At 42.4% G+C, this 24,590-nt stretch overlaps 1 protein-coding gene across 1 annotated transcript in view; it reads left to right on the top strand.

Moving 5' to 3' along the window:
* Positions 1-24,590, top strand: part of LOC122798415 (1-phosphatidylinositol 4,5-bisphosphate phosphodiesterase gamma-1-like) — a 3,104,897-nt gene that overhangs the window by 884,835 nt on the left and 2,195,472 nt on the right. Inside the window, exon 6 of the mRNA XM_044067334.1 lies at positions 3,842-3,922. Within this exon, the coding sequence (XP_043923269.1) occupies positions 3,842-3,922 (81 nt within the window). The remainder of the gene's footprint in view (positions 1-3,841; positions 3,923-24,590) is intronic.

Genomic DNA, 24,590 nt, shown 5'->3' with positions numbered 1-24,590 from the left:
CTTAAATTGCTTACAGTTAAAATATCATTTGACAGGACAGTTTTTAGTTCAGGTCCACACATCTATTCCCTGCTCTATCTGAATGTTTAATTTGCTCTGACAATACTTCCAAGTATACTGCAAATAATAGTGGGGAAAGTGGGCAATCCTGCTGTTGTGTGCCTCTTGTTACTTTAAGTGCTACTGGCAATCCTGTCAGAGTCTTCACTCACACAGTTAACCCAGAGTAAATCTAGTATAGCAATTCCTATCATTGTTCAAGCATACCAGTTTCTTGTAGCACCTCTGACAAACACCATTCCACCCTGTCAAAAGCTTTTTCTGCATCCAAATCCAGAACAGTGTCTGGTCCCCTGGGGTTCTGGACATCATGCATCCCCACTGTGGTTGTTATGTTAGAACGGTTTCTTTCCCTGTTGAAACTATGTATTATGCTTGATAAAACTTTTGCTGTTTTGGTGGCAAGTATTGTCATAAATAATTTAATCGCGATTCTAAAGTGTAATTGGTCTATACAAGCCTGGTTTCCCTAAATTTCCTGCCTTCGTTTGGTATTATCACTATGATTCCTTTTCGCAAGAATCTAGTTACCTTCTACTCTAGTATTTTGTTCATTAACTAGCATATTCATAGTAACTAGGGGAATCCTTCCCCCATCTCTCACATTTAACCTGGAAAATTATCCAAACCTGGAGACTTGCCAGTCGCTTTTTCATCCATCACTAACTTAATCTCTTCTTTCTGAATCCATGCTAGCAGTGCCTCCAACTAGTACGTGTTCTAAGCCCCCTATAGGCAAGTCCCTATCATCTCCCCAGTCCTTCCTAGTCAGTCTCTGATCGGTGTAAATTCATGTAATAGTCCTTAAAGGATTTTAATATTTCCTGTCCTGTGGTCACCAATTTCCCACTCATTGAGTCTGTCAGCTGCTTGATTACTCTTTCTCTGTTTGTTGCTTTAGCCTACCTGCAAGTGCAATCATTGTATGAGGCAAGTTAAAGTTGTTGAGGCCCCTCACCTCTGGCGTTTAAGTGCCATTTGTGCTGTGTTTGCATGTTCGTTTTGTATTCACATGTGTTTTCATTTGGGTGCTTTGTTTCATTACTAAGATGTGCTACAGGTGAATTGTCTGTCCTCCTGCTTGTGCTTAGGTGTGCGTACATATATTCTGCAATGGACTGCCATCCTTTCCACGGCTAATTTCTTTGCATTGCACCCACTGAGTGCTAGGATACTACCCACAAGACCCTAAAATAGATGTAAAATGTGTATTGAAGAATGAGTATAGGAGTTAATATTGTTTTAATATATTTAATATTGTATTTTATAAGAGTAGAATATATAATTGGCTGTTAGGCATTCATTTTTGTTTGAAACAAGGCTGTATTCCTCTTGATGAGTTTTGACATTGATATATTCAGAAATGTAGTTTGGGTTACAGTGTCTTTGGCTAACCAGAATAGTCACTCTTCATGACAGTGATATTAAAGTTCATCTTGAATGCATCATGTTTCCAGTGCAATAATGTAGAAATGCTAATTTTAAATACCTATGCCGGTTACTAATGAAAGCTAAATTACTGAACTCTGTGTGTGATCCACCATGCCATTGTTTTAGTGTGTGTATGGTAATTAAGGGATGAACATGTGTTGTGAAGCATTATGAAGTAGCCAGACTTGAGTAAGTAATAGTTTTGTTTTTAAAGCTTAATATCTAGAATTCACCTTTCATGTTTGGCTGTAGAGGTGAAAAGTTCTGAACAAAATTAAACTTGCTATGATTGAGTATTCAATCATAATCCTTTGTGTGGCAATCTTTGTCTTTTCTAAATCTCATAAATTTTCATTGAAGATTTCATACTAGAGATCATCATTTGTGGATCATAGCAGAACGTTTTGATATGATAGGCTGGGACCACAGTAGACTATACCTTTAAGATCACAGTTGTGGACACATTTACAAAATGTACTTGTATCTAATGCTTGCTGAGTACTAGTATAGTCCTTTGTTTGATTAATGTAATTGTGACGATTGGGGAGAGATGGGTGAAGGCTGCCAGCCTAGTCAAATTGAATTTGATATATAATTCTGGCATTTGTAAATACATGTAAAATACAGGCATGTTTTCCTTGAGTGTAAAAGAATACTGTGAAATGTGGAACTGCAAAATATGTGACAACATTGCACTCTGCTGGCCCAGTGGAGCATGTTGTGGCCCTTTCGTATTGGAATTCGGCTCTGGTGCATCTGGGTGGGGGGTTTCATGCCCATTGTTTTAAGGCTGGAGTTTTTGAACAGAATTTAGATGTGGAATGTGCTTTATTGCTCTGGTTTCTGTTAGACTATACATGTGAAATGACTTGTATTGTTGTAAGTTTCTGAGCAGGTGTTAGATTGCTAAATAATGCAGTTTGTGGCCTGAGAAGTCCAGACTAAGTGTCAAAAATGATGAGATTTGGGAGGGCCTTAGAGACATGTTTGTTAGTGATGTTTAAATGTTGTTTCCTCACAAGAGACTAAAAGCATTTTGATATTGGATATCCAACTTGTCAGCACTCTGCCTTATGATCACATATAAGTTTTAGCACTGTGATTTCTTGTAGGAATAGTTAAAGCTGATAAAGATTAATTAGGTATGTTTCTTTGAAGTCAGACTTGTCCTATTGTATTATTTTAAGTTTCTGTGTGATCTCTGCACTCTGATATCTCTGTGGTGTAGTAGTTTTGTCTTGTGATTTAATTATTTATTATTAAATATTTTAAAACCTTCAACCTGTGGCTGGTTTGTGTAGAGATAAGCTCTAGAGTACATTGCATATTTATAGAGGTTATTGTAATAGGCCACGCTGAAGTAAGCCTTGACTGTTAGTCATGCTACCATTGGATTATAATATTGCACAGTAATAACTGGACACCCTTTTAGTAGCTGATATTAGCTGGGTGGTGGCAGGTATTACAACCGTGTGGTCTGGGTAAAGGGGCACAGCTGGAGAATCGGTGTCAGCCTTTCCCAGGAGTGTCTGTGAAGTTGTATAAATAGTCATCTCAAAGTGTGTGTGGTGTGTCTTGGCAGGGACACGAAGCACTGGTTGGACAGAGAGGGTACTGGAAGTTTTAGCTTGCCCAGCTAGGCTGAGACCTGGACCCTATAGCTGTGCCAGTGGGGAGTCTTATTGGGGACCTGGTAAGCAAGGGAGCAACCAGCCCCAGACTGACTGTGATCTCTGTGTGTGCACTTAAGGGAAGTTGTACTTTACTGTGTGTATTAGTTATCCTTTCCTCTCTTCTAGGAGACGACCTCCCTGGTATTAGTGGTGAGGATTGAGGCTCCTTGATTGCTGGGCCAGGGCACGGTCTTCACAGTAATTGAGATTTTATTTCTAACATGCACATTTTTATAGCTGAAGTGAAGTGCTGAAAAGGGATATTCTTTATCTTGCGCTTTCTGAATGAAGAATTTTACATAAACTATATGAAGCTCTGTTTTAACAGTGTGGACCACACTGGGGGTGGGGGTCAGGATTTTTTTTTTTTGGACTCAGTTTCACATCAGCCCATACAGTACTGTCTGATAGTATTTAACATGTGCATTGAAGTGGAAAATGTAATAGTTAACTTCTGTATAACTCCCAGTATTCAGCATCAGGAAAGCTAGTGGCAGGTCCTTACCATGTGCTATTGTTGGATAACCTTGCCAAAATAAATTATTTTAGCATTCAAATCTAGGGTTGATCTTTGTCAGGCAGTAGTAGTCCAGTTATCATCACTGTGAGCAGCTGCATTTAAGTTGGAACAAGTGCTTTAATGTGACAATTAATGCTTTGTTTGTTTTTTCCAACAGGAAATTGAAGCCAGAGTTGATATGAGCTTTGTACACTTCCTACAGTTCTACAGGAACCTGATGTTTGATGCTCAGAGATCGGTATGCTTCTGTTTCTTACTGATTGCAGATGCCTGGTAAAGCTTACTTGTCAACACATGCATACAAAATGTCGGTGATATAATGTGCTGAGGCATCTCTTTTTTAATTTTTTTTTTGCTTGAAACTAGATTGTGTAACGGCAGGATGTATGTAACAGAGATTATTGAAATAACAGGGAAGATTTATACAGCTAGTATTTCTCGCTCGCTCTCTGGTTGTGAAGAAAGGATTTGAAACTAATCCTTAAGCAGCTCCTAGTGGTTGGCTGGTGAAGTTGTTCCTTTATGGATGTCATGCTGTTCTTAGTTTTTCATGCCAAAACAAAGATTTATGTGATGGCTTGAATGGGTGGGTACCACAATTACCCACACTTCACATAGCCTGACTGCTTAGTGAGTTTTTATTTGTGGATTTTGTCAGGGCTTTCAAAACTTGTACCATAAATGAAGCACATGACAGTCCACTTTCCTTTAATGTCCCCCCCCCCCCCCCAAGAAATGTATTGCATGGTAAAGTGTTCAGTACCTGAACATAGGTTCATAGGTTGGTGCTAGCTATCAGCCCTAGGGGCCTATACAAGCCTAGCCATAACAATTCCCTGGCTATTTCTTCCCACACTGTTTACTTCCCTGGACCCCTGTCTAGCAGGGCGACTGACGTGATCCCCGGAGTGAATTTCCTTTCTGCCATCCAATCGTCAAGGTTCCTTTTGAAGAGGGCCAAATTGGCACTCTGTTTGACATGTATGAGCAATCTATTCCAGAGTCTGGGGAGTCTGTGGGTCAGGAACCTATCCCTCCAGCATGTTTTGGTTATTGTGATGACAAGATTTAGATCCCTGGAACGTGTGGCTCTGAGGGATTGGGATTTCTTTAAGTGTAGCATGTCCAACAGCTTTGGGTTTGACATGGCCTTGTATGTTAAGCAGAGATCACCTCTGAGTAGACGATATGCGACAGAGTATAGCTGGAGTTTTTTTAAGGCAGTCAGCGTAGGGCATCTGCTTTAGGCCTGTGATTCTTTTAGTTAATATTGTTAACTGTTAATATTGCTTGATATGCAGGTGTTCTTAGTAATGCACTGTAATCAAAATAAGCTGATATAGGTCTGTTTGAAATTTCATTGCATTGGTGTGCTTGCCCACATTTGGGTCATGCATACCATTTTAATGCTCTGAAATATTGAAGGGGTACATACTATTTATTCCTTGGTATAGGGACTGTGCCTCTTGCACCCCAATCTCTAAATATTGTGCAGTTGCACCCATCTCACAGAAGCATGTCATACAAACCTTGCTCCTTTCTCAGAGGTGGTGTGATTTTGGAGCTTTTACATTTAGAGATGAGGGGTACAGAAGGCACACCCCCATGGAAAAACATTAATAATCATTATGTTCTCAAGTCGTACATGCAATTTTGTATGCAGGCAAACAGTCCAGCTAAAGTTCAGATAGACCTATTTATATTTCTAATGGCTTGCTCTTTATTTGTACCAGTATTTGCTTTTATTTCATATTAATGCACTGTGTTATCTCCGTTGTATTGTTGTCCACTTACTTTATTCAACCTTACGTGGTGATCACTAGGAGCAGAAATGGGCATGTGAGACTAGGAGCTGGTAGACTCTGAGTGTGCAGTCAGTCTGTGTGCCATCCTGTTAATTAAAACTGTTTGCAAGACAAATTGTTACATGCACAACTGGTATTGTTATTGTTTTAATGAAGTCCCAGCTCTTTTTGGGACAAAAATGCATTGTACTGATTATTTGTATGCTCAACCTGTTTTCATCAGTCAATAAATTGTGCTTGGTTGCTGGTCAAGCTTTTATAAATCCTTCATAGAATATATCGAATTTTATCCTAATTGTTTTATGGCTTGGTTGCTTTTGAAGCATATGTTCTACTTAAATTCACATTTATAATTTCAATATTGACATTCATATATGCATTTGTTGAGTTTTTTATCAATAAGCATATATATTTTTTCATTTATAGGGAGATAAAAAATGCACCATTAAGTATTATATCTATTTGATCCACACACATGCTTGTTTTAATACAATGTGTCACATTTGAATTTGTATTTATATATTCCTATACAGTATAGTATTTTAATATTTTTATTAATACCTGTTTATATTACAAAATATAAAAAGTCAAAGAATTTATTTCATGGTTTTAATGAGCTATTTTATTATAAGTAGAGGATTCTTACACTATTTATTAAGTACTCCTTTCACATTAATTAAATGGTGGTTGTTGTTGGATTTTCAGATCGTGTGATAGGTTGATGGGGTTATAAATTAACTGGAAAGGCTTTTTTATCTTGTTCTGCCAAAGTCCCACTTCTTTTAGAGATGAAAGCACATTGTATCATTTGTGTGGTCGACTTGTTTTCAGCATTCAATAAATTATGTTTTAATACTGCACTTTAAGCGTACTTAGTTGGTGATTGAACTTTTTCTTCAGGATTCCTTTGTGTTGTCTTTTCAGATGCATTCCATCCATCTCTTGTTTGCATGTCCTCCTCTTCTCTTATTTTCTTTCTGTCTTGGCCAAATCTGCTTTACTATATCGTCTTTCCTTCTGAGCATGTGACAGAACCACAGTAATCTGTTCTCATTGACCTATGTATCTGCAGCTACTTTGGCTTCTGCTTTGATATAGTTTATTCATTCTTCCCACATTGTGTATCCTACTTCTTGTTTCAGGCAGATGTTCTTCGTGTTTCACTGTTGGCAGTCTCACACTTGGGTTATCCTGCCAGGGGTAGCCCTCAGTTGGCCCGAATGCCAAAGGCTTGGTATTTCTGAGTCGGTTGCTGTTGCTCCAGGACTGACGTCAGGTCGTCAGTGGTATAAAATCAGGCAGCCTATGTCATTACATCAGTCTTTCTTGCCGAGGATCCCGAATGAGTGCCGGTCGGCCGCTACCTGAGTTTTCATTTCCGAATTGAAGTTGAAGTCTTCTAAAGCTAAGTACCCCGTTGAAGATCCTTTTTTCTTTCTCTAAACGATGTCAGTAAAAGTTAACAATTGTCTCACCTGTGGAAAGCTAATACCACACTGAGACTTCCATTCTTATTGCGTCAACTGTTTAGGCCCAGACCACGACATCCCTCGCTGTCGCTTTTGTGCTTTCTTCAACGCCAGAACTATACATCGTTGGGCCCTTATTGTAGCTAAATATTTTCGCTCTCAGTCCTCGTATTCCAATATGGCTTCAGTAAGCCATCCAACTACCGATCTTCCGAAAAAACGTAAGGATAAAGACAGACTGCACAGGTCCAAAACTGCCGATGATGCTTCAGTTAAGCTAGTTGTCAGTTCTCCAGTCCTCAGTGAAATGCTTTCGTAGCCCCTGATGCTTGCTTCTATGGATTCACAGCCGCTACCGAGACTCGCTCGGAGTCCGGTATGTCGGAAGACTCTTCTTTGACTAAGGACCCTGCGGATTTCTCTACCTTGGATGGGTCCGGAGCCGCTGAGCAGGCACCGTCTTCCGAGGAAGTTCTTCGCACTACCGATACTCGACACAAACCGATGACTTCTTTTGCATCTTCAGTTCTTTTTAAAACTACCGAGTTTCTAATGCCCATGGTACGAACTACGCCCAAAAATCCAACGATCTAAGCTCAGGCACCTGCCATGCTGCAATCTCAAATGCTTAAAATGGCGGAAGACCTTTTTATGCTTATTAGGGGAGGCCAGGCTACCCCTTCCAAAAGTAAGAGACTTGTCCCCAGTAGTTTATCTGAACAGGAGTCCGATGACTATGAGATTTCTGAATATGAAGACATGCAACCCCTCGCTGCTTATGAGAATTCTGATGCCGAGGAATCCATTCCTTCTGCCTCTCCTCCCGAGGATTTTTCATTTGGTGAAACCCTACATACTTTAAGGGAGCATTTCCAACAGGAATGTCAGGACTATCCTCAGTCAAAAGAGACTCGGGGAAGTCTTAGATTTACCACAGCACAGACCTTTAGCCATTCCTCCTGTCCTGGATGTTGTGGATGATGTTTTTATGGAATCCAGTTTGACTCCTGACACTCTTCCTCCTGCTCCCAGGAAACCTGACAGGGTACTACAGAGTCCCTGACTCTCACAAATTCCCTTTCAAAAATCCTACTGCAGACCCAGAGGTCATCTCCCAAGGACCTAAAGGAATTAAAGCAACCTCAGCTAAGAATCCCACCCCCTCAGACAGGGATTCCCGAGCTTTAGACAGATGGGGTAAAAAAGTGTACACCTCTGCAAGTCTTGCGATAAGAGCACTAAATTGTCAGTTCCACATGCTGAAATAGCAGCATACCATGGAACTAATCAAACAAAAATATCTTCCTTTCCTGCTTGTGCAGAAAATAAAGAATTACAAGAGCTTATTCATTCTGCAAGCCAAGTTACTAAGCACACCTTGCAATGTGGCTTTGATGCCCTAGAAGCATCTTGCTGGGCAGCAGTCACTGGTTCTGTCCTTAGAAGGCATGCTTGGCTTAAGGAACAGACCTTGCCAGACCATGTGAAATTAAAATTATTGGATGCATCATTGAACAAAGAAAATTTGTTTGGCACCAAGGCAGAAGAGGTTTTAAAAAAGATGGAAGAAAAAGCTACATCTGTGCAGAGAGTTAGACTTTTTACAGGTCCAGCCTCTGAGGTTCAGTAGGCATTGCCCCCCAAAACACTGGTCCTTTCCGGCCTCCTCCATGCCAGCTCAGCCAAGACCCAGGGGAGGCAGACCCCCCCAGACAGCAGTCCCAGGGAATGCAGAGATCTAAGCAATGGAGTTCCTCCTCTTCAAAACTAGGGAGTGCTAAGCCACCCCCTTAGGGTAAGAACTCACAATGACTTTACACTTCCACCCCTTAACTCTGCCCACCTGCTTGTGCCCCTAGGAGGAAAACTCTCCTTCCATGCAAACAACTGGGCCTCTATTACCAATAACCAATGAGTCCTCAACATAGTGTCCTAGGGATACAAATTTTATTTCCACACTCTGCCAACCCCAAAACGGTTCCCAGATCTTCCTCAAACCAGTGGGCAGAGGCCAAAAAGCATGTCCATTCCCTGCTCACCATGAGGGCAATACAGCATGTTCCTGCAGACCAGATAGGCCAAGGTTTCTATTCTAGACTCATACCGATACCCAGAAAAGAGGGAACCTGGTGCCCAATCCTCTAGCTGTCCATTCTAAACACCTTTCTGGTGATACCAAAATTCAAAATGCTTACCCTACAGCAGCTTCTTCCTATGCTTTCCAAGGATGCTTGGTTAGCCACCCTAGACCTAAAAGAGGCCTACCTACACATTCCAGTCAGGGAATCTTGCAGGAAATACCTACATTTCAGGGCAAGATCTTTGCACTTTCAGTTCTCTGCGCCTCCCTTTGGCTTATCCACTGCTCCCAGAGTTTTCACAAAATGCCTGGCTCCAGCCATTGCTTTTTGCAGACAAAGAAATATTCAAATTTACCCCTACTTAGACGATTGTCTGATTCAGGCAGACAGTCACCAAAGCTGTTACAGCACCTGACCTTTGTAAAGGACCTACTGACCTCCCTGGGGTATACTGTCAATGAAAAGAAATCAAAGCTAGTCCCCACACAAAAAATTGTATTCCTGGGAGCAAGTCTGGACCCAGCATCCCAGATGGCATTCCTTACTCCAGAAAAACAAGCCTACGTGACAGACTACATCTCTCAACTAGCCACTAGAACCCAGATGTTCTTCGTGTTTCACTGTTGCAGTCATTACATTTGGGGTAATCTGCTGGCAGGTTGCCCTCAGTCAGCCTGAATTCCAAAGACTTGGGTCCTGCATCGGTTGCTGTCTTCTCTTCCATGACGTCAGGTCGTCAGGGGTATAAAACATGCAGCCGACTTTCATGCCGCACGGTGCCCGAAGCAGAAGCATTTCGCAAGTGCCTGTCGGCCGACTACTGAAATGTTTGAGTTTCAGAACCGAAGTCTTCACTAAAGCTAAGTACCCCGTTGAGGAAACTTTTTTCTTGCTCCTTACCGATGTCAGAAAAAGTTAATAATTGCATTACTTGTGGTAAGCAAATACCTCATAAGGATTTCCATTTATACTGTATTCCTTGCCTAGGCCCTGATCATAATGTGCCTGGCTGTCGGTTTTGTGCTATATTTAACCAACGCACTATTAAGCGTTGGTATATTTTTGCATCAAAGTATTTTGGAAACAGATTTAACTACCCAGAAATGTCGTTGGATAGCTATCCGACAACCTGAGTACATAAAAAATGCAAAGAAAAAGACAGACACAGACAGTCGAGATCCAACAGTCGCCGGTAGTCAGTGAGGCTCTTTCGCAGCCACTGATACCCGCTGCCTTCATGTTGCAGGCCTCTCCCGACACCCACGTGGAGTCCGGCAGGCAGCAAGATACTCGAGGTATTGGACCAACGCATGTATCTCCCTCGGATGGGTCCGGAGCCGCTGAACAGGCACCGGCTTCTAAGGGTGTATTCAGACCTCAACATTTGTATATCAAACCGCCGACAGCTGCAAAACCAAAGACACAAGCAACTTCTAAAACTAAAAAACCGACACATGAGCCACATGCACAGGACTCTATGCCTAAAAAACAGATGATCAAAATGGCTGAAGACGTCATTACCTTGATCAGGGGTACCCATCTCCCTCCAGATAAGAGGCCTAGGCAAGACACTGATTATGAATCTTCAGATCAGGTTTCTGTTTTTTCTGATTCCTCTTCTGATCAGGAATTATCTATTCCTCCCTATGAGGGCTTTGATGCAGCGGAGTCCATACCATCTGCATCTCCTCCTGAGGATTATTCATTTGGAGAAACCTTGCATACTTTGAGGAAGCATGTTCACTGGGAGAGTCAAGACTTCTCAGAATCAAAAAAGAGGCTCAGGGATTTCCTTCTTCTCCCTCAGCACAGGTCTCTAGCCATTCCCCCTGTTTTAGACATTGTGGATGATGTGTATTCGGAGTCAAGCTTGACCCCTGACTCCTTACCTCTGGCTCCCAGTAAGCCTGACAGATATTACAGGGTCCCTGACTCACATAAATTTTTATTTTGAAACCCTGCTGCTGATCCTGAAACTATTTCACAGGGTCCAAAGGGAGTTAAGGCCTCAACAGCAAAAAATCCTACCCCCTCTGACAGAGATTCAAGGGCACTGGACAGATGGGGGAAAAAGGTTTATACATCTGCAACCTTGGCAATCAGGGCCTTAGACTGTCAATTTCATATGCTTAAGTACCAACAACATGTTATGGGATTGCTGACACAGAAAATTATGTTGATTTCAGAATGTGCAGAAAATAAAGAATTGCAGGAATTATTGCATGCAGCAGCTGAACAGGTTGGAAAGCATACTTTGCAATGTGGTTTTGATTCCTTAGAGGCCTCCTGCAGGGCCGCAGTTACTGAATCTGTGATTAGGAGGCATGCCTGGTTAAAGGAACAGAATTTGCCTGATCATGTTAAAACTAAATTGCTAGATGCACCTTTACAGCATGATTCTCTGTTTGGTGTTAAGGTAGAAGAGGTTTTAAAGAAAATGGAAGACAAAACTAAGTCTATGCAAACTGTTAACGACTTCTTGCAAGTGCAGCCACCTAGATTCAGTAGACATTGGCCTACAAAAAATTGTTCCTTTCCTGTGTCAGACAGAGCTCAAAGGGGCAAATCCAGACACCCTAAGGGTTCCAGATACCAGGCGCAAGATTCATACAGGTCAAAGCAATGGGGTGCTTCTACCTCCAAATTAGGAGGAGATAAAGCGGAAACCTACAGAAAACAATCCCAATGACTTCCCTCTGCCTACTGCAAGCACTTATCTTTTGGCAGCACCCATAGGTGGGAAAGTTAGCACTTTCTGCTCAAAACTGGCAGTTAACCCAGGACAAGTGGGTACTAAACATAGTATCACAGGGATACAGATTCCATTTCCACACTCTGCCAATGGCAAATAGTTGGCCAAATCTGCCAAAAATCAATTTGACAGAGGCACAGAAACAGGTTATGTCCCCTATGGATATGGGGGCCATTCAGCCAGTACCAGAACAGGAAAAAGGACAAGGTTTTTACTCAAGGCTGCTGTTGGTACCCAGAAAGGACAAGGCCTGGCGGCCAATACTGGATTTATCGATTTTGAACACATACCTGGACATTCCAAAATTCAAAATGCTGACTTTTTGTAGCATCTGCCCATGTTGGGCAAGAATGCTTGGCTGGTGAAATTAGACCTAAAAGAGGCATACCTGCATGTCCCAATAAGACAGTCATGCAGAAGATACCTCAGTTTGAAGGCTGGCTTAATGCATTACCAATTCTCTGCACTGCCCTTTGGCTTATCTACTGTACCCAGGGTCTTTACAAAGTGCCTGGCACCAGTAATTGCATTTTGCAGACAAAGAAGTGTACAGATATATCCTTACTTAGACGACTGTCTCATTCAAGCAGAGAACAAGGACATTCTTCTTCGACACCTGGCGTTTATGAAAAGGCTTCTAACATGCCTAGGGTACACAATAAATGAAAATAAATCACAATTGGTACTCTCTCAAAAGATAACATTCCTGGGTGCAAGCTTGACTACAACTGCCCAGATGGCTTACCTCACGCCAGACAAGCAAAGACAACTGACTACTTACTTCAAACTTATGGCAACAAAGACCGACCCAGTTATCTGAAAGACAAATTCTGCAGGCTCTGGGCTTTATGGCATCCTGCATCCTACTGATTCCATATGCAAGACTGCATATGAGGAAACTTCAGTGTTACCTGAAAAGTTTATGGAGTTAACATTCTCACAGTCTGGAAGCAATGATTCCTCTCATACCTTGCCTACAACAGGTGTTTCTATGGTGGACGAAGGTATGTCACCAAAACATGGGACAGACCTTCACTCTCCCCCCTGCCAGCCAAACCTTAACAACAGACGCATCGGATTATGCCTGGGGGGCCCACATGGCAGGAAGATGCATTCAGGGCATATGGTCCCCAAAACAAATGCATCTGCACATCAACCAGAAAGAGATGCTAGCTGTTCAAAATGCCCTAACAGCCTTCAAGGACTTACTTCATCCAGGACAACTACTGATAAAGACAGACAACACCACAGTCACGTGGTATATAAACAAGCAAGGGGGCACACATTCATACCCCCTTTGCAGATTAGCCATGGCACTGTGGGACACAGCTTTGACCTACCAAATACATCTTCAAGCTCAATTCCTGCCAGGAAAAAAAAATACACTGGCAGACGATTTAAGCAGAAACTTTATGGATCCTCACGAGTGGAAACTAAATCCACAAGTCTTCAGCATGATAACAGAGAAATGGGGAAGCCCAGACATAGATCTATTTGCCTCTCCTCAAAGTTATCAGTTGAAAAGATTCTGCACACGGACTTATCACGGACAAGCATGGAAAGTGGACGCCCTATCCTTCCCTCAGTTTACGCCTTTCCTCCTCTGCCTCTTCTCCCCAAGGTCCTCCTAAAAGTCAGACAAGAGAAACCAAAGATGATACTAATTTCCCCGGACTGGCCCCACCAGTACTGGTACCCAATCCTAAGGAACTTGTCTCAATACCCAGCTTGGGCCTTGCCTCAAAGACCTCAACTACTGTCCCAGCAAAACAATCAGATCCTACACAATCAACTACAGACATTGAACCTGGCAGATCATGTAGTTATACAAACAACACCTCTCAGTAAAGCTGGGATGGATGTCATTTTGGAAGCCAGAAGGCCTAGTACTTGAAAATCTTATGCTGACAAATGGAAGAGATTCTGTGCTTGGAATCAAGCACAAGGAACAGATACAGCAGAACCAAATATTCCTCAGATATTACAATATTCAACTGAGATGCTTGACAAAGGCCTATCTTTCTCATCAATCAAAATCCATGCCTCTGCCATTTTGGCTCATTACAATACAGAGCCACCAATCTTTTGCCATCGTTTACTAAAGCAGTATCTTAGAGGAGCCAGAAATTTAAGTCCTCCTAGAAGATCACCATTACCTGCATGGGACCTCAATTATGTGTTGAAAAAGCTCACCCTGCCACCATTTGAACCAGCTGCTACCGCTGATATAAAGTTCTTGTGATGGAAAACAGCACTGCTACTAGCATTTACTTCAGCAAGAAGAGTTTCAGAGCTACAGGCCCTCATGGCTATAGAGCCTTTTATCATATTTTACCCAGACAGGGTCTCTCTGAGAACAAATCCTTCATTTATGCTTAAGGTGATTTCCAGTGTGGCTGTTAAGCAAACAATTCACCTGCCAAGTTTGTATCCAAATACGCAGAACAAGGGGGAGAGAATTCTGCTTTCCTTGGACGTACACAGACAGCTACGATTCTACTTGAGCAGGACTAAAAGCTCTAAGAAAAAGCTGAGCAATTACTAGCGTCATATGCTGTAGGATCAGAAGGAAAGGCTATTTCAAAGCAGGCAATTTCAAAGTGGATAAGCCACTGCATCCGTTTCTGCTACTTACACCATGGTATACCTGTGCCCATGGGCATTAGGTCGCATTCCACCAGAGCTGCAGCTACTTCAGCAGCCTTTCTCAGAGTACCAACAACCAAAGACATTCTAGGGGCTGCTACTTGGAGTTCTGTTCACACCTTTACAAAGCATTATAATTTGCCTCTCTACTCTAAGTCCAGGGCAGGCTTTCCACTGCAGTGCTGCAGGGCCTTATAGCCTCACCTAATGCTTTTTAGCTCCAGCCTCCCAACCATAGCTTTGGGATTCTACCCAAATGTAATGACTGCAACAGTGAAACACGAAGAACATACTACAGTTGTGTACACTTACCATAAATGCAGATGTTTGAGTGTATTCACTGTTGCAGTCCAGGTTACCCTCCCACCATCCCCCTGTCATTCTGGAGTTATCTTTCCTTCTCTATCTTCTACAACCTATGTGGTGTATTTGCTTGTAGATGAAGGTAAAGTTTATATTGATGCATGTATATACAGATATATATATTTTTGCTACCTTTTTGGGGGCACCTGACATCGGGGGCAAAAAAAACTAAAGAAAATGGCATCGGCAGCATGTTTTATTCCCCTGATGACCTGACGTCATGCAAGAGAAGACAGCAACTGACGCAGGACCCAAGACTTTGGAATTCAGGCCGACTGAGGGCAACCTGCCAGTAGATTACCCCAAATGTAATGACTGCAACAGTGAATACACTCGAACATCTACATTTATGGTAAGTGTACACAACTGTACTTTATTCACAAGGAAAATCCTGCAAGCTCTAGGGTTCATGGCCTGCATTCTACTCATTCCGTATGCCAGACTGCATATGAGGAAACTACAGTGGTACCTAAAAAGCCTTTGGTGTCAACACTCTCAAGACCTGGAAACTATCACACCTATGATACCCTGGCTAAGGAAAGATTTTCTTTGGTGGGCAGCAGCATGCAACCACAACAAGGGACTTTCCTTCTCACAACCCCACGCTGCCCAGACCCTCACCAAAGATGCATCAGACTATGCCTGGGGTGCACACCTGGACTGCAGGTGCATTCAGGGCCATTGGAGCCCAAACAAATACATCTGCACATCAGCCAAAAAAATATGCTAGTTGTTCAACATGCCCTGACAGCTTTCAGACCCCTATTCTCCCTGGGGCCACTAGTGATCAAAACAGAACACTACAGTGATGTGGTATATCAACAAGCAGGGAGAGACTCGCTCTTATTCTCTCTGCAGGCTCACCATAACCCTTTGGCACATGGCCTCAGCCATGCAAATACACCTGCTAGCACAATTTCTGCCAGGCTCCCTAAACTCTCTGGCAGACAACTTAAGCAGAAACCTGCTAGACACACACAATTGGCAGCTAGACCACAGAACCTTCAGCCTTGTAACCCAGAAATGGGGATCCCCGAAGGTGGACCTCTTTGCCTTCCACTCCAGTCATCAGCTCGGCAGGTTCTGCACCAGGGAGCCTCACAGCAAGGCCTGGAAAGTGGATGCTCTATCCTTCCAAGGTAAACCTCTCAATCTATGCATTTCCCCCTCTTCCACTCATTTCAAGGGTACTACTCAAAATAAGGGAGGAAAAGCCAAGGGCAATCTTGATTGCCCCAGACTGGCCACACCAGCACTGGTACCCACTGCTGCACAGCCTGTCACCCCTGCCACCATGGCACCTTCCAGAGGTCCCAACACTCCTGACCCAGAAGAATGTAGAATTCATGCATCTACAATTGCAGACCCTGAACCTGGCTGCCTGGATTATTCCCTGACCTCTCCTCCAGCTGCCAGCCTAAGCAAACAAGTCCTGGATGTTATACATGAGGCCAGACACCCTAGCACTAGAAAATCCCATGCTGACAAGTGGAAAAGGTTTTGCACCTGGATCCAGGCTAAGGGATCTCATCCTGGATTACCTAGCGGACCTACTACACAGGGGATCTATCCTTCTCTTCTATTAAAATTCATGCCTCTACCATCTCTGCTCATTACACCACAGAGCCACCTCATTTCTCACACCCTCTCTTCAAACAGTTCCTAAGTGGGGCTAACAACTTAAGGACACCCAAAAGAGCTCCTACCCCAGCTTGGGACCTTAAGTTAGTGTTGGAAAAGCTCGCCGTACCCCCCTTTGAGGCTGCAGGTTCAGCAGAGTTAAAATTCCTCTGTTGGAAAACAGCATTGCTTCTGGCCATCACTTTAGCTAGAAGAGTTTCAAAGCTACAAGCACTCATGGCTGTAGAGCCCTTCATCATTTTCCATGCTGACAGGGTCTCCCTCAGGACTATCCTTCATGCCTAAAGTGGTGTCCAGTGTGGCTCTCAACCAATCCATTCATTTGCCCACCTTTTTCCCTAACCCACAAAACAAGGGGGAAGGATTCTGCACTCTCTAGATGTGCACAGACAGCTCAGATTCTATCTGGATAGGACTAAATCTTTTAGAAAAACTGACCAATTGCTATTCGGCTTTGCAGCAGGGGCAGAGGGCAAGGCCATATGCAAACTTTCTCCAAATGGATAGCACACTGCATCCATTTCTGCTACAAACAGCATGGGAAACTGCCCCCAAAAGGGGTCAGGACTCTTTCCACCAAGGCAACCTCCACCTCTGCAGCTTTTCTCAGAGGGGTCCCCACCAGGGACATCCTGGAGGCTGCAACATGGACTTCTGTTCATACCTTCACCAAGCATTACCACCTGCCTATTTTCTCCAAATCCAGTGCAGGCTTTGCCTCCACAGTTTTGCAGGGCATCCTAGCTAGCCCCCTGTCTTCTTGACTGCCTCCACCCTTTTCTTCAGCTTTGGGAATCAACCCAAGTGTGATGACTGAAACAGTGAAACACGAAGAACATAGTACAGTTGTGTACACTTACCATAAATGTAGATGTTCGGGTGTAGTCACTGTTGCAATCCTAGTTTCCCACCCTCCATCTCCCTTGTCTCTCTCTTGCTCTTCCTCTCTCCTTACAGGGAATTTTTGGTTTTTACTTTCTACTGGTGGTTTTTCCACCATAACCTAGCTCCCTATTTGGGATGACTCCTGACAGTTGGGGTAAGAAAAACTGATGTAATAGCATTGGCTGCCTGATTTTGTACCACTGACGACCTGATGTCAGTCCTGGAGCGACAGCAACCGACGCAGAAATACTAAGCCTCTGGTATTCGGGCCGACTGAGGGCTACCCCTAGCTGGATAACCAAATGTGATGACTGCAACAGTGAATACACTTGAATATCTACGTTTATGGTAAGTGTACACAACTGTACTTTGTGTGTGTGTTTTATTTGAATGTTGTTACTGTTGTCTGCATATCGTTCTGATAACAGGGAATACTGGTTGTGTGTGTGTTGTATTTGAACGTCATTACTGTTGTCTACATACCGTTCTGATGACTGGGAAGTGTGTGTGTGTATATATGGGTGAGTGTTTCTGGAAGTGTGGGCAGCTGTGAAAGGAGCTTGTTTGTTGATAAGTGCATGTGTGAGTATTGGGAGACTGATGGGAAGTTAAGTGAATCTACATGGATTTTATAGCCGCCAGGTAAGTCATTTAGTATTTCGGAGGAATCCCTAGAATTAACCCTTCCTCTCTCTAGCTAAACTCTGGGTTAAATTGCTGTTGTGCCTTTGTGCTTGGTCTGCTCTGCTCTGCTCTTGACTTGATATTTGGTCCAGCAACAGTATGGCATGTTGGTTTAAGTTTTGGATCATGGATGTTGCTGGGATTTCAGAGACTTCATTACCGGTTACCGCTAAAGAGGAAAACCACAGTACGTTTATTTATTTGTAGAACACTGTCATTTTATGTTACAAAATAACGGTGCCCATTTGAGCTGAGTAGATAATAAAAAGTGGCATATTGACATGTGGCTTTTACTATAATTCGTACTACACTGAGTACAAATACTATCTGGTAACCAGTAGTTAGCATTGTAGGCTCGCACAAGTCTTTAAATCATGCAAGGTGGCTAGGGTTGTGATTCTTTTACCACACTCACATTGGGTGGGATAACTCAGCATCAACCCCAGTGCCCCACAGAATCACAGGAATGCAAACTTCTGACATTATTTAAAATTGTACAAAGGAAATAAACACTGATTATTTTAACCAGTTCAATAATCACTTAAGCGCTTTCGTCCTACAATGCAAGACTTTTTTTTTTTTTTTTTTAATTGGTGTATTGTAGGACAAAAATCAGGTTGTTTGATGTATGTGTTTGTACAATAAAATACTAAATATTATCTGGCGTTTTCCGTTTTTTGGACTACTGTTACCTTTGGAGAAGTAACCTGGTGGAATTGTGCTTGTTTACGGAGGAGAGCCTTTATTGTTACTGGATTGGACATTGTGGTTTGTTATGATTTTAAATACCATGGTTTTAATTTTTTTCAGTTATTGGTTTGTGTTGTGGCTGAGCCTTTCCTTGTGTTTCTTTGAATTTACACTTACAATGTATGCTAATGAGCTTTGTCAGCAAACCGACTGTTCACAATCAACCTCCCAGACAGCCAAGAAACTTTTTTCGCTTTGCAGCAGGGTTTGCCCTATGTTGAATTTTAAGTAAAGTAAAGGTAGACATAATGAATTGTAGTAGTTATTAACAAGATATGTTTATTACTTGTTGAGCAGTTTGTTACCCATGCTATCAGCATGTGAATTGAGTGTTAGGGGGATGATCCATATTTTGCCTGTTTGATCAACATTTTTGGGTGCCAGAATTTGAGAAATGTACACACATGCAGTTAGATAACTACACCATACGCAAGAAGACACATCTAGATGTTCTTCGTGTTTCACTGTTGCAGTCATTACACTTGGGTTATCCTGCTGGCAGGCCTACCCTCAGTCGGCCTGAATTCCAAAGTCTAGGTCTGGCATCATTTGCTGTCGCCTCTTCACTGACGTCAGTGCGCCAGGGGTATAAAAGATGCAACCAACTCCATTTTCGTCAGTCTTTCTTGCTGTGTGGTGCCCAAAGCATAAGCAGTTCGCAAGTGCCGGTTGGCCGACTCCTGAGATTTTCGTGTTCGAATTTCAGATCCGAAGTCTTCATTAAAAGCTAAGTACCCCGTTGGGGAAACATTTTTCTTGCTCCAGACCGATGTCAGAAAAAGTTAATTGTATTTCTTGTGGGAAGCAAATACCTCATAAGGGTTTTCATTCTTACTGTATTCCTTGCCTAGGCCCTGACCACGACGTTGCTAGTTGTCGGTTTTGTGCTAGATTTAACCAACGCACTATTAGGCATCAGTACGATTTTGCATTACACTATTTTGGCAGAAGATTTAATTATACGATGTCGTCGGATAGCCATCCGACTACAGGAATTCACAAGAAACGCAAAGAAAAAGACAGGCATCCGAGGTCCGAAACCGATGACGAGGCTTCTTCTAAGCCAGTCGCCGGTTCTCAGTGAGGCACCTTCGCAGCCCCTGATGCCCGCTACTTTAGACCCGCAGGCCGCTACTGACTCCCACGTGGAGTCAACTAGGCTGCTGGAAATTCAAGGTATTGGGCCTTCGGAGACTATTCCCTCAGATGGGTCCAGAGCCGCTGAGCAGGCATCGGCTTCTGAGGGTGTTTTCAGACCTACTCAATTGTACATTAAAACTACTTCAGCTTCAAAGGCAAAGACTAAAGTACCTTTAAAGACAAAGAAACAAGTACAAAAGCCTCTTGGACAGACCTCCATGCCCAAAAAACAGATGCTCAAAATGGCCGAAGACTTAAGTACTTTGGTCAGGGGTTCCCATCCCCCCTCCTGATAAAAGGCCTAGGCAAGAGACAGAATATGAATCTTCAGATCAGGTTTCCATTTCATCTGATTCCTGTTTTGATCAGGAATTCTCTTTTCCTTCCTATGAGGATTCTGATGCTGAAAAATCTATCCCTTCAGCCTCTCCTCCTGAGGATTACTCTTTTGGGGAAACTTTGCATACCATGAGGGAGCATTTCCACTGGGAGAGCCAAGATTTTTCAGAGTCTAAGAAAAGGCTCAGAGACTTCCTTTTACTACCACAACACAGGCCCCTAGCTATTCCACCTGTGTTAGACATTGTAGATGATGTACCTTCAGAGTCAAGTCTGACCCCTGACGCCTTACCTCCAGGTCCTGTTAAGCCGGGCAGGTACTATAGGGTTCCCAACTCTCATAAATTCCTTTTCAAAAACCCTGCAGCTGACCCAGAAACTATCTCTCAGGGTCCCAAAGGGGTCAAAGCTTCCACTGCAAAAAACCCTACCCCCCTCTGACAGGGATTCTAGGGCATTGGACAGATGGGGAAAAAAGATTTACACTTCTGTTACCTTGGCTATAAGGGCTTTAAATTGTCAGTTTCATATGCTTAAATATCAGCAGTATATTATGTCACTGCTTAAACAAAAAATGTTGATAAATTCTGAATGTGCAGAAAACAAAGAAATGCAGGATTTATTGCATGCAGCTGAACAAGTTGGAAAGCATACTTTGCAATGTGGTTTTGATTCTTTGGAGGCCTCCTGCAGGGCCGCAGTTATCAGGAGGCATGCTTGGTTAAAGGAACAAAATGTGCCTGTTCATGTCAAAGCAAAATTATTAGATGGTCCATTACAGCATGATACCTTGTTTGGTGTTAAAGAAAATGGAGGACAAAGCTAAATCAATGCAGCCTCCAAGATTTAGCAGACACTGGCCTACAAAGAATTGGTCCTTTCCAGTGTCAGACAGACCTCAAAGGGGCAGATACAGACGCCCAAGAGGCAGATCCCATCCCCAAGGTTCGTACAGGTCTAAACAATGGGGTGCTTCTACCTCCAAAAGTGGAGAAGACAAATCGCAACCATACAGGAAACAGTCCCAATGACTCCCCCCCCCCCCCCTGCCTGCGCCAAGCACTTATCTTCAGGCAGCACCTTTAGGGGGAAAACTAGCACTTTTTTTCACAAAATTGGCACATTATGACACAGGACAAATTGGTCCTAGACAGTGTCACAAGGCTACAAATTTCACTTCCATACCCTGCCAAGGACAAATGGTTGGCCAGACCTGCCAAAACATCAGTGGGCAGAGGCACAAAAGCAAGTCTCATCCCTCATGGACATGAGGGCCATTCAACAAGTACCAGAGCAAGAGCAGGGATGAGGATTTTATTCAAGACTGTTCTTGGTACCAAGAAAGGACAAGACCTGGAGACCAATACTGGACCTATCTATTCTAAACACATATCTGGATATACCAAAATTCAAAATGTTGACTCTACAACATCATCTGCCCCTACTGGGCAAGAAGGCTTGGCTTGTGACTTTAGACCTAAAAGAGGCATATCTGCATGTCCCAATCAGACAAACATGCAGAAGATACCGTAGATTCAAAGCTGGCTCAATGCACTACCAATTCTCTGCACTGCCCTTTGGCTTATCTACTGCACCCAGGGTCTTCACAAAGTGCCTGGCACCAGTAATTGCATTCTGCAGACAAAGAGGAATACAAATATATCCTTACTTGGACGACTGCCTCATTCAAGCAAAGAACAAGGACATTCTACTACAGCATCTGGCGTTCGTAAAGAGATTTCTAACAGGCCTAGGGTACACAGTCAGCGAAAAGAAATCAAAACTAGTATCCTCTCAAAAGATGATATTCCTGGGTGCAAGCTTAAATACAACTGCCCAGATGGCTTATCTCACACCAGACAAACAAAGGCAGCTGACTACTTATTTCAATGAAGCAAACGATACAAAAAACATAAAGAGTAAGCTGAAAACACACCAAACAGCCAATACTTAATCCAGCGAAAATTTTCTTTTATTTCTTTCCCAAAAGACCTGGTACCTCGGCAACTCGCCTTCAAAGGATCACAATTCAATGTAGCACAATGGCAATATTTATATAAACACTAATTGGATCAATCAATCAATTAATTATGTAATTACTTCCAAAAAGGAGGGAAAAAAACTTATACATATTTAAAGTGATCACACTATATTTAAATAAATATTCAAATAAATTATGTACATATTGAATATACTAATTATTTATTTAATTTAATAATATTATGTATAAATATAAACATATTAATCTGTTATATATTCTATTATATAATTTTATTATCAAAAAGTATTCCTAATGTTAATTAATTCATCAGATCATTCATCACATTCCTAATTCTAAATTAAGTCCAGAAGGTTTTAAGGTATTGAACTTCAAAATCATCCTGGTTTCTAGCTCCAATAATCTATCACAAATATTGTCACCTCTACAACAGAAAGGTTTACCCAAGATACTTATTTCAACCTGTTGGTAACAAAGGCCCAGTTATCTGCAAGAAAAATTCTGTAGGTTTTGGGCTTCATGGCATCCTGCATTTTACTAATTCCATATGCGAGACTGCATATGAGGAAACTTCAGTGGTACCTAAAAAGTGTTTGGACTCAACATCGTCACAGCCTGGAAACAGTAATTACCCTCATTCCCTGCCTGCAACAGGAGTTTCGATGGTGGGCGAAGGCTTGTCACCAGAACAAGGGACAGCCATTCACCTTACCCCCAGCCAGGCAGACATTAACAACGGATGCATTAGACTATGCCTGGGGGGCCCACATGGCAGGAAGATGTATTCAAGTCACCCCTGATCATTATTAGTAAAAAATCGAGCCTCATAAAATCCTTCGGAGGCCAATTTGGGAAAAAATTGCCATGGATTCAAAAGGACAATCTGCTGGCGCTGAAATATTACAGGAACCTGGGTGGGAAACTCCAGATATGCTCGGAATTAGTCCAAAATGATACAAAATCCACTGAACCACAGACATTGCCAACATACTGGCAGACGGGTTTAATTACAAACCACCCCTCTCCCCTTAAGGAGAATGCTTCTCAATGAAATTAGCCTCCCGGACATCCTCAAATCGCAGGTGAAGCTGCTCTCTCAGCTAAAACACAGCATCAATGGGAGGACCCGGATGGGTAATCCCCGGCTATCGCTTCTACAGGCTAAATGAAATTAAACCCGCGCCAAAGGCGGCGCAAACAATCCTCAATTGCCTACAGGATGCATTGGGGTAAAGGCGTCGGCAGCTGTGGTCCCCTCCCACAAAGTAGGCGCCTCCTCGGACCCTGGTAATTACCGCCCCATAAACAGCAAGTCAGATCACCGGGCATAGGAGGATGTACCATCGGATATAAACAAAGATATAGAGGGACTTACAGACTATTCGTTCCGGCCAGTTCCAGCTTTGTCAAGAGGGAAGATCATGCCTTGCAGACTTGGTTGGCTTCACCCGGAAACCAGTAAAGAGATTTCTAACAGGCCTAGGGTACACAGTCAGCGAAAAGAAATCAAAACTAGTATCCTCTCAAAAGATGATATTCCTGGGTGCAAGCTTAAATACAACTGCCCAGATGGCTTATCTCACACCAGACAAACAAAGGCAGCTGACTACTTATTTCAATGAAGCAAACGATACAAAAAACATAAAGAGTAAGCTGAAAACACACCAAACAGCCAATACTTAATCCAGCGAAAATTTTCTTTTATTTCTTTCCCAAAAGACCTGGTACCTCGGCAACTCGCCTTCAAAGGATCACAATTCAATGTAGCACAATGGCAATATTTATATAAACACTAATTGGATCAATCAATCAATTAATTATGTAATTACTTCCAAAAAGGAGGGAAAAAAACTTATACATATTTAAAGTGATCACACTATATTTAAATAAATATTCAAATAAATTATGTACATACTGAATATGCTAATTATTTATTTTATTTAATAATATTATATATAAATATAAACATATTAATCTGTTATATATTCTATTATATAATTTTATTATCAAAAAGTATTCCTAATGTTAATTAATTCATCAGATCATTCATCACATTCCTAATTCTAAATTAAGTCCAGAAGGTTTTAAGGTATTGAACTTCAAAATCATCCTGGTTTCTAGCTCCAATAATCTATCACAAATATTGTCACCTCTACAACAGAAAGGTTTACCAAGATACTTATTTCAACCTGTTGGTAACAAAGGCCCAGTTATCTGCAAGAAAAATTCTGTAGGTTTTGGGCTTCATGGCATCCTGCATTTTACTAATTCCATATGCGAGACTGCATATGAGGAAACTTCAGTGGTACCTAAAAAGTGTTTGGACTCAACATCGTCACAGCCTGGAAACAG

Source organism: Protopterus annectens, chromosome 3.part1 (genome assembly GCF_019279795.1).
Source record: "Protopterus annectens isolate FY-2018-M chromosome 3.part1, PAN1.0, whole genome shotgun sequence".
Classification (NCBI taxonomy): Eukaryota; Metazoa; Chordata; order Ceratodontiformes; family Protopteridae; genus Protopterus; species Protopterus annectens.
This window is presented reverse-complemented; position numbering and strand designations above follow the sequence as displayed.